The sequence below is a fragment of the Scaptodrosophila lebanonensis genome, unplaced genomic scaffold, assembly GCF_003285725.1.
Source record: "Scaptodrosophila lebanonensis strain 11010-0011.00,11010-0021.00 unplaced genomic scaffold, SlebRS2 tig00000072-arrow-pilon, whole genome shotgun sequence".
Taxonomy (NCBI): Eukaryota; Metazoa; Arthropoda; class Insecta; order Diptera; family Drosophilidae; genus Scaptodrosophila; species Scaptodrosophila lebanonensis.
This window is the reverse complement of record NW_022060558.1, coordinates 6,938,027-6,953,826: the sequence shown is the minus strand read 5'-3', so window position 1 is coordinate 6,953,826 and position 15,800 is coordinate 6,938,027. Positions and strand designations below refer to the sequence as shown.

The 15,800-nt window shown below is 38.6% G+C and overlaps 1 protein-coding gene across 1 annotated transcript in view; it reads left to right on the top strand.

The window, feature by feature from the left end:
* LOC115625218 (disintegrin and metalloproteinase domain-containing protein 12) overlaps window positions 1–15,800 on the top strand; it is a 40,317-nt gene that overhangs the window by 16,262 nt on the left and 8,255 nt on the right. Inside the window, exons 2-5 of the mRNA XM_030520198.1 lie at window positions 13,233–13,348; window positions 14,949–15,140; window positions 15,212–15,363; window positions 15,641–15,776. Of these exons, the coding sequence (XP_030376058.1) occupies window positions 13,233–13,348; window positions 14,949–15,140; window positions 15,212–15,363; window positions 15,641–15,776 (596 nt within the window). The remainder of the gene's footprint in view (window positions 1–13,232; window positions 13,349–14,948; window positions 15,141–15,211; window positions 15,364–15,640; window positions 15,777–15,800) is intronic.

Below are 15,800 nucleotides of genomic sequence, written 5' to 3'. Positions count from 1 at the left end.
CGTTACATTTTTCAGCTCCCGCAAACCTAATATACTTCTGTACATTTCATGTACAGAGTATAAAAATCCATCGCTGTACTCAAATAAAATAAGAACGTTGTTGAAAATACAACTTATAAGTTCATTTGCCTTTTGACCGAAAGGGAAAATTCATAGCATGTGGCCACAAAAGAAAACAAATTGCAAATTTTCGCTCCGCTATTTTTACCACGGCGTCGGCTAGAGTCACGGGTTTTTCGGTTGGGTTTTGGCTTTAAATATTTTTGCAAAATGTACTCGTATGAGTCACGTGCGGCAATAGGCAGCGGCAAGTTCCCCCAAAGAAGCAAAGGGAGCAAATTGTTGGTTGCTGCTAGACAAAGGTTAGACATAAAGCTCTGCATTGAATGACTGAAGCCTTAATTCAAATTTCGAATAGCATATATTCTGCATGGCCGGCAATTGTTAAAATGTTATTTCCAACGCGTGTCAAGCTGTCTCAAGTTTTTATGTTGCTTGCATGTCAAAAAGCATTGCAAGGCAAAAGTTTTTGCTGAAAGGCGTGAAAATCCACATTACGTGCATTTCCCCAATGCTATTCATTTGCACAAAAGTTTTTCATAATTTCTCTTAGCAAGGATGTGCGCCGAGCCTAGAGACCTTGCGATCTCTTTTCGAGTTCGTTGTTATAAGTGTGACCCAGTTATTAGTACCACCCTGGTAATACTGAGGCACTTTGCCTTGTCAGCGACTCAATGAGAGCGCAGTAAATTATTTCAAATTATTTCAAAGAAGTATTAAAGTGTCTTTTCAGTTTTATTATACAAAAATAAAAAAAATCACGTCTTCTTCCAAGTCACTACGAAAATCAGTTGGGCTGATTAGGAGTTCCTCTTTTTCTGGCCAAAAATTAAAGGACGACCTAAATTGCAAAGAAATATGTATGAATTCCATATTTTTAATTAGAATCATTGAGGTAATCATTTATGTATACCAAGTCATAAAAGAATTAAGATCAATAAAGATATTTGGTTAGGATTAAAAATGTTGGGTTTATCTTGCAAAATTTAGCTTGTTATCATCTTATCTGTCACTCCGTGTTACTGCTAATTTATGACCATAAACCTTTTATGAGTTTTTATACCCTGTACACAAACGCTAAATAGGTAAAAGTACCCAAAAGGAGGTGTAGTTGTATGTTTATGTATATAAGTATGTACGCAAGAATTTCGGAAAGCATAACAAGAACTTAGTTACGTACATGAAGGGGGTTCCCCATTTTCCCCCGGTACTGGATTTCGTCAGTACAGCCCATAATTATTTCAAAGAAGTATTAATATAAAATAAATTATGAAATCCTTATAAAAATGTATTTATTTATTCTATGCATTTTTTAATATGGCACTCCCTTATTTGAATTGTACAACGTCGTACTATTAAGGTCTTTTAAGCTCGTACAAAACCAGTATGACTAAATTGTTGTTTAAAAAAAGTGTTAGTTCATTAACGGAAGATTCGTCTCGAAGTTTCACCAGCTATTGGGTCTATGGATACGACTGATTTGTGTTTGGCTACATTGTTTGAGCTGCTTCCGGTTTCAAAGCAAAATATTTGTGCGTAGCTGCCAAACAAAGAGAATGTTTAAATCGGCCAATGCGGAATAACAAAAACTTAAGCAGCGTCCGTCCTCCTTTTAAGGTCGAAGTATTGCAATGTGCGTCTTAGTGCAGTTGTTGTTTATCGGTGGGAAGGATCATTGACCACATAAAGACCCGTTATGGCCATGCACGACAATAACAACGCAGAACAGCAACTGCAATAACAAGAAGTTGAATCGACTGGCAGATGTAGCGACATGGCTTCGAGCAGAGAAAGAGGAGGTAATGGGATGGGGGAAAAAGAGACATTGCCTCGAAATCAACATTTCTGCTATCCGCTTTATTTCCATTTTTGGCACAGCTATCCGATGCGGTTGGCCAACAGCTCGTGGCAGCAGTGTGGTAGTATTTCAAGGGCCGAGAATGGGCCGCCCCATCGAAACTGCTCTGACAGTTGAGCTTGTTCGCTAGTCACTGACTTAATATTGCCAAGAAGTGCAGAAGCACAGCATAACAATGTTGGCAATGCTTATAGAAGTTGCATTGTGCGTAACAGCCGAGAAGATGGCAGGGAATTTAGTCCAAATGATATCATGTCCAAGCTGTCTAGTATAGTAAACAATAACAACAACAAAGTGTTGTTCCCGCTTGCATCCATAAGATCTGGCTAGTCTAATCAAAAATATTAAAATTATTAATGCAAGCGCGCTCAAATCCTACATACATATACACGTATATAGTACTCTGAACCGTCATCTCTCTTCGTCAAAGTCAATCAACTAAAATGAGCTTTAAGGACGTGACAGATTGGTGACAATTTACATAACCTGGGTGCCTTGACATAAGCATTATATAGTACAAGTATGTACATAGCCTGTAGATCATGCCCCCCATGGTCCTGTAGCTGATGTTTTATTCTCTGGGGGCTTTGGCGCCTGCAATTTAACCATTTAAATGCTGTGGCCATTGTATGGCGTTTAATGAAGCCACACTACCATTTACACTCTTAGTTGCAACTTGCAATCACAGACTCGACAGGAATTGCTTTTGACACCGTCGCAAACGCATTGCAATTTGCGTCGATTGAGATTTATGTGAGCAATCTGTCAGTCCAGCAGCCAGTTGGTCGGTCGGCCAGCAACTTAATCAGCATATGTGTCCGCAGCATCAGTATCATGTTGATGTGTATATACTTGTATAATTTGTTTTCATTCAATACACTTCCTATATACCAATCGTCACTCATATACCTGATGCGTTTAATGCCTGATTTTATTATTGTCGTAGATTTTACAATGATCTGAGTGGCACAAAGAGATAAAGAAATCATTGCGTTCATGTTACTCTACTTGTATAGCTAAAGCTATAGCTATAGCTAAAGACAAAGCACATGTAATAATTGAGGGCATAAATACTATGTGTTATACGTTTTATTGAACCCGCAAAAGTTCGACAACGATGCAACTGACAATAAGTATGTAGGTAGGAATGGACAGTTAAGTCTATTCCATACTCTGAACAAACAGGGCCATAAAGCACAACTATCTTACAATTTAGTTGTCATACATGAACTCTTGTCTGCACTTTTTAAATTGTTTATTTTTACGACTTAATGGCGCTTAGCTACGACGATCGCTGCGCAATTAACCAGAGGCGATGGTCAATCAGAGTCTTTGTCATGACAAGCCATTCGTGCTTGGCTTATCACCTGCCACCAATACTCTTAACTCTGACACATGTACGCTGCATGTGTCTTATTGCGAGAAAAATAACATAAACCTGTGCGACAGATAATAAAGTTGACAATTTTAATGCTTACACACCTCTCCGCATACATACCCAGACACACGACAACCTTGAAGAGATAGGGGTAACTATTTTCTCATATTTGATTGCCGGCATCAAAATGGGTGTCACGACAAAAAGGCAAGATAAAAGGCCAGTGAGAGACCTCCACCGAATCATAGGTATTGCTGGAATTGTTTGACCAGCAAATCCTTTAAGATCTTAAAGCGGCAGACCCAAGAAATCTTACATTCTGACAAACATTTCTTCCTCAAAGATAAATAGCAATGAGTTGGCTAGAAACCATTGAGCTACCTGGCTTCCAAATCTTAAACTTGCTTTGTCATCAACATCAACAATTCCACTTCATGAAAATCACACCAACACTGCGAGCAGCTGGTGTGAAATTTGACGGCTTCGCTAAGGCTCTCAGTTACCTGAACACCTTTGCACTTGTGCATACTCGTATATGCGGGTTTTCCTAAAACACAGTCGCAGCTGGGGTCCAGGACATTGCACTGAAAATAGCCCATAGAAGTCAAGAAAAACAAAATCGTAAAATCCCCAGGCGGTCTTCATTCTAAGGGTACTTGCCAAAAATCGGCAGCTATTGTGAATGCTGGAAATTGTGTTAAAGCGGTCAATAGATTCTGTGAAGTGGGTGTTAGGTGCGAAATGCTACTTGACCTTGGACCCCCAGGAGGCATAGTCTGCTCGGCACTGAATGTTTCACAAAATTGTGCAACAAAAACTAATACCACAACTGAACTATGTAATAGTTTGTACGATATACTACAATACTACTACTATACATATTTCATTTTATTTTACAAATTTTATTCACAAAAGAATATTTGATTTGAACAAATCAGCTAACTCAAAATATGTAGTGAACATTTTTGAGAATATCGATGATTTCAACATGAAATGTTAATTGCCATATTTTCAGAAATTAAGCTATATGAACAAAAAGAGTGGCAACTGATTATTGTCATTTGAGCCATTTCAATATCGGGTGGTAAAAGGTTGTACACAATGGGGCCTGGGTATCCCCCGTTTTTATTTCAGATAAGGGATACTTGTTTTAATTATTCTGATATAAATTTATGGGAATATTGGTCGTATCCCGGGCCCCACTAGATGAACGAACTGCAGCCGCACCTAACAAAATTTGTTGCATGGTGTGAAGCTCTCCTCGCTCTTTATCTTTCGCCCGTTCTCCGTCTAATGCCTGTTAACTGCCAGTCTGTTTCAGTTACCGTTGTCAAGCAGCGCGTATAAATAATGCAAGTCCTTGTCATTGAAGTGTCTGTTTAGGCGACGAGCACCAGAGACAAGAGACAAATACATGCATATACTCGATTATGTAGGTGTGAGAGAGTCCACCCGTCCTCTCCCTCACCCGCAGCGCAATACTTGAGCACTGCAGTGCTGAGCATTGAAATCACCGAAGTATGTATGTACGAGTAGTTGCCATGTCCGTTTTATTATTTTTGCAAAATTCCATTGTTGGAATAACCACCCGCCTGGCTTTTGTGCTCGTGCCCGTGCAGTTGGGAAATCCGACGGGCAGGTGCAACGAGGAATCATGATCTTTATCTAAATAATAATGCGCTACAAGGAGGAAAAACAGCAGGAAATGGACAGAAGGACAGGGTCGGTTAGCCATTTATCTTCTTCAATTTCTTCACATCAAAGTAAAGGTAATTCGGGCACACGGGATGCACATCTTTTAGGTCTGGTCAGCTTCTATACTAGCTCAAATGTTCTCTACAACATATTTCACTAAGCACTTGTGGGACTCACATACACTTAAATACAAATATCTGTACCCATTCAAGCGCGATTTGAAGGGTATATATTCTTTGCCCTTTACCCTTAAAGGCCTGCCTCAAATTTATTTGTATCGGTGCAAATATGAAGAAAATTATTGCATATTGGTGCATCCATGATTGGCATTCTTGAAGAGCTTTCAAAGTATATTATAATTTTCCAAATACCAAAGCCTTCAACTTTGCATTCAACGATGTTTTTATACCCTGTACCCGTAGGGTAAAAAGGGTATATTAGGTTTGTGCAAAGTATGTAACATGCAGAAGGAAACATCTCCGACCCCATAAAGTATATATGTATATTCTGAATCAGGATGACTATAGAAATCGATCTAGACATGTCCGTCCGTCCGTCCTTCTGTCCGTCTGGATGAACGCAAGGATCTCAGAAACTATAAAAGCTGGAACAACCAAAGTTGGTATCCAGATTCTCTTAGGTCCGAGAAAGATTACTTTTTTTTTAATTAATGATGAATTCACGCACAGTTTCGATGGAATTTTCGGTGATCACGAATTTTGATTGGTCCACATGGTGATCGTCATTTATGTCCTCATGACCACTCGTGCACTATGCTACAGGATAGGCAATCATCGCCATAAACTTGTTCCATCAATTGAAAAGTTTCGGTAAAAGTTTTACCAATTTTACAACAAAATTTAATGTTGGCTCTTTGTTCGAAGCTCATTTTCGCACCGATAACACAAACATACTGACACTTAAAACGCAATAACTTCACTGTCGGGCTTGCTCGACTGTATCGTTCTCACTTGTTTAAAAATAATGAAAAAGTTTTTTCCTTTCTCATATGAAGTAAAATCAGGCAGTTGGGGACAACAAAATGCACACAAACGTACGCACTCACAGAAGCAACACTTCCAGTCCATGTGTGCAGTGGCGTGCTTACAACAACACGAACAAGACAAACCAAAACATAAAATTAATGAGTCAAAAAAGCCTAAATTTAACATGTTTCAAAAGCTATATGCTCCATTTGGCATTCAGGTTTTCTTCAGATTTACAAATTTCAAAAAGTGCAGAATGAATGAAACTTTTACTCTCAGTGCCGGCATGCGTTATTAAATTTTGGGCTCTCAATAGCTCTCTCCATTTACTCAAACAGTTAAGCGAACCTACTATATATAATAGGTGTATAGTATTTCAACACGATTTCATAAAATAAATGCTTTGAAGCGATTATTTGTAGGACACTAGGATAAAAATGTTTGCCCCGACTACAAATGTACTGCAAGAGATTTTCCACGATCAAAATAATTAAATTTTTTATAAAAACCCATTTAAACCTCGATATTTGAAAGTATGTTTCATTCCCCTTCGATTGACATTCCCCACAGTTTGACAATCAGAAGCTCAATGTAATGAAGAAGCTGTAATGTTAGTGCTGATACATTTTTGTAAATTTTCTATTTTCGGAACAATGTCACATTTTTAAAGGCCACGGCAAGGCTAAAAGGAGGATGACCCATTCATTTGATGTTTGACCGAAGTCTGCAAAGCTACTAGGTATAAAATACTTATTGTTTTCAGGGTAAAATAGCGACAAACCGAAGGAACGATTATTTTATTGCATAGAACGAACAATCAACAACTGATTTGAGCCACCTTTGCCGTATCATGACATATCCACGCCTCCTTCCTATTGGGTGCGGGATATAAAAGTGACCCAGGTTCTGATAGTTGATGATATCCTTCCTGCAAGTCTAAAATAAGGTCAGGGCTGTCTATGTTTTTGTCTGTACCTATAAATACATAGTATGTATGTACATATACCTACATTTACATAGTACATGTATTTTCACATACATATGAACATAAATATGTACATATTTTGAAAGAGCGAAGCGCCGTGTAGTGGTGTCGAGCAGCAGCCTGTCAACAAGAACAAGACGCCAACGCCTCCAAAGCACCACAACGCCTTGTAATTATTTATATGTATACATACATAAGTATATATGCATGCATGTATGTATGTAAAAATTGTTAGATTGGGAGCATAATTTATGCATTAAAACGACTAGAGCCAGATGGAAGCGGGCAGAGTGCAATTAATTGCACCAAATGAAGTGTGGATTGGAACAAAGACAAATAATGCACAAAAGTGAATAATAAAGGGGCACGGAAAGTAAAAAAACTGATGGGGCGCGAACGTGCCCCTCAGATATTTATAGCACGTCTAATTGAAAGCAACTGCAAGGGACTCCTTGCATATGTTGAGTAAATAAACACAGGCAAGCGACCCCAAGCGGTGGCTGGAGCAGAGGCAACAAAAGCAACTGAAGTGGTTCCGGAAGGCAGAGCATTTGCCAGAAAAATAAAACTTGCACGGCGTAAACAAAGCCTGATGCCTGTTTTGTGTTTTGTTTTGCCCTATTTGGGACACGGCACTATGGTACAACAACCATTATACCAGTCTGGGCACCAATTTCGCACGCGCCTCAAAATATTCCAAAGGAGGAGAGCAAGTGTATACTTGTACTAGGCTCGGTTCTTTGTTGTCGTCTTACAGACTAAAACAAGCGATTTTTCATTTTTGTAGATGTTGATAGACTTTACAGTCTGAGTAGTGCCTTTATTTATAGAGCATTATTTTAATTAAATGCCCTTCTAATGAGTAAAGAAGGCGGCTAGCCTGGAACCCTATCATGCCTATCCTAATTAGTAAACTGCATAATATATTGGACCACACGTGATTTGGGGTCTTTTGAGATTCATGTGGATAAGAAAAGGTCGTAGGGTATGGTATGGCCATTCGTTTGAAAAAACCCAGAAGATCGTTTAACTAACACCATGCCCCTACCTGCACCGAACGATTGACTGTCAATCGAAAGGTATTGAAACACATTGTTAGAATTCGTACCGCGATTTACTTGTATTTAAGAAATTCGTTTTCAAAATGCATTATCCGAATCAAATTTAAAGCACTACAAGTAGTATCACAGATAGCAAAGAGAAATAGAAAGTGAAACAGACGGACCTTAGTGCTATTCACTAAAGTTTGCATCTTTGAACCATGCAGTATACTACCCCGGCCTCTGGTCTACTTGCTGAAGGCTAAATAGTTGGGAGATGTCATCTGGAGATCGTCAAATACTTTATCGCTATTTTTGTTTTTTGTTATCTAAATTGTATTTTTTTAACCCATTTAGTACTTAGTAATTACACAAATGTTAGGTAGTAGTACTTTGAGATGTAGATCGTTGCCCAAACACAGGCACACACACACACACACATAGGGAAATACTTCAGGCACTCAACTGCTTATACAGTTGGGCTACATACCGATAATTTGAGTACCCGAAAGTTCACATTGTGAGCCATTCATGTGGTTTTTAAGCCGGCTAAGGGCTTTCTTGCTGCCTCGAACTCAGCTAGAACAACAACAGTAGCATGGTAATTGTATTAATGCTGTGACACGGATCGAAAGAGTCGCTGCAACAACAAGGTCCTTTTTTGTTACGAGATCCCATTGAATGTTCAATATGATTTCTTGTTTTGTGGCTGTTGTCGGGGCAGACTTGGGTTAAGTTCCGATTCGTGCTGCACGACGCATACCTTTGCCACCTTTGTCAGCAATGCTCATAAAAAATTCAGCGAGCGTTCTACTGCGGCAACCGCAGTGCCTGCAACTGCAGTGCCATCGAATCGACAGAGCCGCAGACCGACAGAACTTGAACTCGAAGGGTATCTAAATATGGCTAATCTAACGTATTTGTATAGCTGGAAGCCGATACAGATGGAAACTTGAAATTGAAATTTCACCTGCGCTGAGTGAATTAATTATTAATTAAAATGTGCCTTAACTGAAGCGTTAAAATCATGACAAATGCTTTTCAAACTGCCTCAAACTTGCCAACTCAAGATTAACAAGCTACTCCACAAACATGCAATTATGAAGATGATTGAACCAATTTCTCCTAGTTACGATATTAGCGGAACAGTTTTACTTCAGCACTGCGCCCGAAACTTCACTTTTTGATCCCATTCCGTTTTGAATTGAATGGGGTTGAGGGTATTTACGAGTAATTGCACGGACAGCATTCCATTCTTGTTTATATTTGAGACCCGATTCTTAGCTAAAGCTGTTCAAAACAATTAATTTAATGCTTTTCAATTATTCTATGAATTAAGGAAACAGAATTCCAAACTTATTAAGTAGTTCCATGCCTCCGATGCCACATCGCATCGTCTTGTTTATCAATTAGACACGCACACATTCACAGACATGGGCAATCGGTGAGTGCATTCGTAATGCATTTGCCACATGCAACATCCGCCAGAATCGTTTCTTTTCGACAACACTGAATTGTTTATTGCACCGAAATGGAAAGCAGGGCCTTTTTGGTACAGATTTATGCCTGCCTCTCAGTTGTTAGTTGATTCTATTAATATTTTTATACTGCCCGAAACTTTTCGAAGTGTTACAAATTTTATGAACGCGCCCTAAAGCCGTCGCAGGCTTAAATGCCGATGCTAAACATTTTTCTAAATGAGGCATTTTTAATTGAGTTTGGCATTTTTTCATTATGGTCTCTCTCAGTGTCATAATTTTGGAGTTTTCAAGAAGAATATTGACGCCGCTTGCCATGATTAAAAATATATGTGCGTGCCCCTTGAAAGGTCGCCACTCGGCCATTTTCATTTCTATTATACTTGGAACTTGAATTTAAATGAAAATTGCCTACATTCTATTTATGAATTGAATGGCACTCGATTGTGAGGCACAAATATTTCTTTTTCAATGTGATGTTCAATTTGTTTACTTATGAGAACGTCTGATACAACTCTACAGTTCAGCCTCCCTTTAACCAACCTTTAAAAATAGTTTTCGTGTGTGCCAGCATTTTTTAGTTGCGGATATATTTGAAATATGTAAGGCCGAATCGGAGGTAGCAAATAAGCTTTCAAATAATTCGTTTTTGTTATAGCATAGTTCGACTGTATGTCTATCGGAATATAAATGAATACGCATCCAATTGAAGCATGCCTCAAATCCTATTCTTACTCATCAAGTGCCATTCCATTCAATATGAAGTTACAATTTTTTAAATACGCAGACTCCATATATTGTTAATAAATTTTGTAGCTGCTGTTGATGGGTGTTGAACTGCAAAGTGGATGAAAATATTTATACTTTATTGCGACAGCTAGCGATTCAACCCGAACTGTGTAGATGCTTGAGTTCTGTGCACCCTCGGCCGCCAAAAACATCTAAACGCACGCTGCATGTTGGAACTTGCTTAAAAAATAAATTTGAATCAGTCTGCGCCCTGGAGTTATTTTAATGATAGCCCATTGAGTTTTACCCTCATGTTACTCATGAGGGCGCAATTGTATTAAAAAGTAACAAAAAGTAATAATAATAATAAATAAATCATAGGCGAGTTAAAACATAAAACAACTGCACTGTTTATCCTGCATCCTTTTCCCGCCCAAATCCATTCTCATCATCATAACAGTCGTCCATAATCTTCGACGGGAAACATCAAAGTGTGCGCAGCATGAGTTCGTCAAAACGTCAAAAAGGCTGTCTGTTCTTATTTTTAGCGTCGCGGATCTATCAACACTTGCGCCGGCGTTAGCATCGGCGCCTAGACAACGCCTAGCCTAGCCTAGCCTTTTCCCAGATCAAATAACGGGCCATATGTTTGCAGCCAATACAGCTACTCGCAAACGCAGTGTGTGATAATTTCCAGTTGTTAAGTTGCACATCTTGTCTGAGTCAAGCCTGAGTATGTACCCGTATGTGAGTTTTTGTGTTCTAGTTTAAATGAGTTTCCACTTTTCAAAACATTCTATAGTGTCCTTGCAACGCCAAGGTCTGCACACATACCAACAAACTGTGTGATTTCCTCAACTTATTTCGAGTGTAAATAGTTTTTGCACGTTAAATATTTATTTTCTTACACAACTTTGTTTATATTTCCTGAATGTAACCATTTGTTAATAGCACACTCACGTAAAAAATAAGGCCAATTAGGAATCGCATTTCAAATATTTTTATTTCAAAACGAAACTTTTAACTTGTAATTGAAAAATTGTATTATGGTGGTATTATATAAAAAAAAATTACATTATAAAATTGTATTTCAATGGACATTTGTGAGATCAATCTTTTCGTAAAGGTGCATCGAAGAGAAACTTTATGTTGATGGATCTACTTGAGGATTGGAATTTCCATCCTTTTTCGATCAACTTATATGCAAAAGTTAACTGTTAACCAAATTTGACATATGGGCAAGGGCTAAGGCAGGGTGTTTCCCCCCTGAAAAATGACGAGAGAAATCGATCTAGACATGTCCGTCCGTCTGTCCGTCTGGATGAACGCAATAATCTCAGAAACTATAAAAGCTAGAATAACCAAAGTTGGCATCCAGATTCTCCTAGGTCCGAGTAAGGACGAGTTTATTTTATTTATTAAATTTTCCCCCCCTTCCCCCGCTACAGAATTTCGTCAATAGCGTCCACATTTCAAATGCTACCTAAACGAAACTTTGCACACATAATTTATATATAATTGTCTACTGTTGTTCGATTTTATTCAATTCGGTCAATTCTAAGAAAAGTTATTAGCAAAACAAATTCTCACCAGTACAACCCCCCCAAACTGCAGCAACAAGTTCGCTCTTCTTCTTCCTCTTTTTGCTGCTGCTATGGGCGCATATAACTCAGTGACGGAAGTTTACCTGGGTACAGGGTATTACACTGTCGGGCTTGCTCGACTGTAGCGTTCTCTCTTGTTTTATCTTATTTTTCCGTAAAATTCACTTACATATGTTCCATTTGGTTATCTATGGGCCCCATTCGTGACGAAAACTAATAACTCTTAGTAGGAAACAATTTCTGCTTATTAGTTTATTATAGTGCCAAACCACAATTTAAAGAACTATTAAAGTCAGCTCATTATATAGTAAAGGCTGCAGTGGGACTTAACAGTCGGGCTGGCACGACCTTGATGTTATAATGTTCATAGGAAAGGAATTTTGGATATAAAAATATAAAAACACTCTATAAATCATATCGTTTATGTTATAGCTTTATTATAAAGTGTTCTGGCATGGGCACTCTCCTCGGCACAAAAGTCCAACGCGATAAATGCTCGGGGACCCAGATTTATGTTCGCCTTGTTATGTTGAACCTGTAAAAACCATTTTTAGACTCAGCGTCTATCCGAACTGACATTTTTCTATTGTCTTCCAGTGTGATTCCTATGTAAGTAGGTTGTAATTTATACACAACTTTTTCTTCTGGCTGCCCTTAGATACCCGACCAGTTCCCATGATATTGCCTCAAAATTCTCATTATCGACCAACTGAAGGATTTTCTAGTTCACAGCTTATACCAAAAGCTCATTAGCGCCAGAGCGACACAATCAAAACGCAATTAAAATTTAAATATAAGTTCCAGACGCGTGTGACATTTGGCGGAGAACAGAGATTTCTGCCAACCATCATGTGCGTGCTTTTTAAATTTTATGCTTCAGCCCCATTTATTTTTATTCAATCTTTCCTTTTCGGCTGCAACAGCTGATCTCGACCTTTTCGAAACAAATTTATGTCCGAGTCTTTACTTATACATTCATATGTATATACATATGCATATCTATATACTTTATGGATGCTATATGTAGTTTACAAACTTGCTAATTTTAGCCAGACTCATTTTTTTACCTAACGTGTTTTTAAGTACGTGTAGAATATATCGATCATTATTAAAGAAATTGGCTGTTTAGTTTGTACATCTCCATTCATATCACCTTATCAACCTATCTCGAAACCCCTACAAAATGAATACAGATAATTTTACAAACAAAGCTCGAAACTATTTGGGTAATCGAATTGGTTCCACCTGTCAGTCACTTGACATTGACCCAAACGAATTGGACTTATGGGATTACATAAATACAAGCTTTGGGTAAAGCTCGAATTATTAATTGAACTGTTAACTTTGGCTCAGCCTATAATAACAAAACTTAATTGCATTTTAAGCTTATGAAAGTATATTTTGTTCCTTTTTTTGTAGCACAATTCGGTGACTTTTTTCCTGACCTTTATGATTTTACAAAGCACACTGTGATACATCCCCGAGTGCATCACGGAAAAACAAGGCGCAGTTTACAGAGCTCTCTGGATGCAGTGGTAAGTTCAATATTTTACTGTACGCTCCCCTTTATACCTATAGTATAGTAAATAGATATGTATCACATTGTCTGTGAAAGTGATGCAGCTATGATTTTAGTTATCAGTATCGAAGGGCGATGTAATAAATCCACTGTTCAGGTAGTTCTGGCCTTTATATTGCATTTATATTGTATTGGTCATCGTTCTCCCGATCAGTCCGGTTGTTGCCTGTTAAATCGGCCAATAAATCGTGGCTTTAGAAATAGGATATATATATAATTCCACTTCAATGAATGTTACCGATTTTAAATAAGTTCACACCTTTCAATGACTTTTGCACATGTTCGTCCGAATCCAAGTCATCATGATCGTTGCAACTTAAATTTTTCGAAATAGATTTATCGAGCATAAAAGCTAACTTAGTGCTTTCAGTTTCTTAACCTCTTTTTCCGATGCTGAACTTTGTACCAATAATAACAAGAGAAAACGCTACAGTCGAGCAAGCCCGACAGTGTAATACCCTGTACCCAGGTAAACTTCCGTCACTGAGTTATATGCGCCCATAGCAGCAGCAAAAAGAGGAAGAAGAAGAGCGAACTTGTTGCTGCAGTTTGGGGGTTGTACTGGCGAGAATTTGTTTTGCTAATAACCTTTCTTAGAATTGACCGAATTGAATAAAATTTTAAACAAAAGTAGATAATTACTTATAAATTATGTAGGCAAAGTTTGGTTTAGGTAGCATTTGAAATGTTGACGCAATTGACGAAATTCTGTAGCGGGGGAAGGGGGGGAAAATTCCAAAAAATAAAATAAACTCGTCCTTACTCGGACCTAGGAGAATCTGGATGCCAACTTTGGTTATTCTAGCTTTTATAGTTTCTGAGATCCTCGCGTTCATCCAGACGGGCGGACAGACGGACGGACATGTCTAGATCGATTTCTCTCGTCATGCTGATCAAGAATATATATACTTTATGGGGTCGGAGATGCTTCCTTCTGTATGTTACATACTTTGCACAAACCTAATATACCCTTTTTACCCTACGGATACAGGGTATAAAAACAAAATGTCAATTTAGACGCAAATGTCATAAAATTGTTACTGGAAGTCGGTACGTTTCCATATACAGATGGGACTACAACTACCAGAAAATTCTTCTTCCAAAAGTGGTGTTTACTTTATTTTACAGCTATTTGGTATTATAACGGTATTTTGTAATAATAATATCAGAGTCTTAATTTGTAACAACTTTGTTTACCATTTGGGGCGTTAAGTTTATTGTGTGTACGACATTCTCATTAGAATAATTTGCTATGTTGAAGGCCATCGTATTTGTATAAAAACAGGCGTGACCTTCCGCCGTACCACAGGATTACGGGAGTGGGAATATATGAGCCCAAGGCTCCCTTTTTAATGAATTTTAGCGGTGAGGCAGCTGATCAATGGTTGGTTCAAAATTTAGTGTTGTAGCGACCCTGATGATGATAAGTGTTCACCACACAATAGTTTTGTTAGTTGTCGTAGCCGGTGCAGCAAGTTGTTCTGAACATATATTAAAGTTGCTCATTACTGATTTTTTAATACGCCTTCCCATTCTTGCCTCTCAACTATCTCCAGGATGGCCTCCACACGCCGCACATAACCTTGACCTACACGCACGAGGGTCAACGCATTCAAATCGAGCTTCAGCGCAATGACGACTTACTGCCGGCAGAACATTTCCTGCGCTATCAGAATGCAACAGGTGGTGGCTATAAGCAAGTGATAAGCAATTTCACAAAGACTGAAATTGATTTATGTCTTTATCAGGTGAGTCGACTGTTCGCACTTTCCCGATGCACAACTAACGGCACCTTCCATATCCATTTATACAAATATAGGGCTATATACGTGGGCATCCGGACTCGAAGGTGGCTCTCTCAACTTGCGGAGGCAGGCTCAGCGGCTTCGTGTCCGATGGCACACACTCATACTTTATACATCCGAACGAGGAGAGCAGCGGACGCTTGCAGGATGCACATTATCTACTTAGGTATGATACATAAAAATCAAATAGACCTGCTCAAAATATGTACAATATACAGAACTGAACAATTCTATAAAATGCTTCCGTGTTTGGTGTTGTTTCAATATTTGATTATTATCGGAGCCATTCCATTAAGTCCTCACAAAAAGCCATATACGTGTAGATTGGCATTAACAGCTTGTGCTCCACATACACGTACTGTCCTCGAAATTTATTTATTAGAGGTTGCGCTTCCGTGAAATGCTATACTTGTACTATATATTTACGTGTGACTGATTTCCAGACACGCTGACATGCGCGCACAAAACAGAACCTGTGGGGCGGGTGATAACGCGGAGGCGCATGGCCATAATGAATCGGACATAACAAAGTCCAAAACGAATGGCTTGAATGGTTTTAAGTTTGGACGCATGTTGCGGGTAAGTCCAGCTAGATTAGAAAGT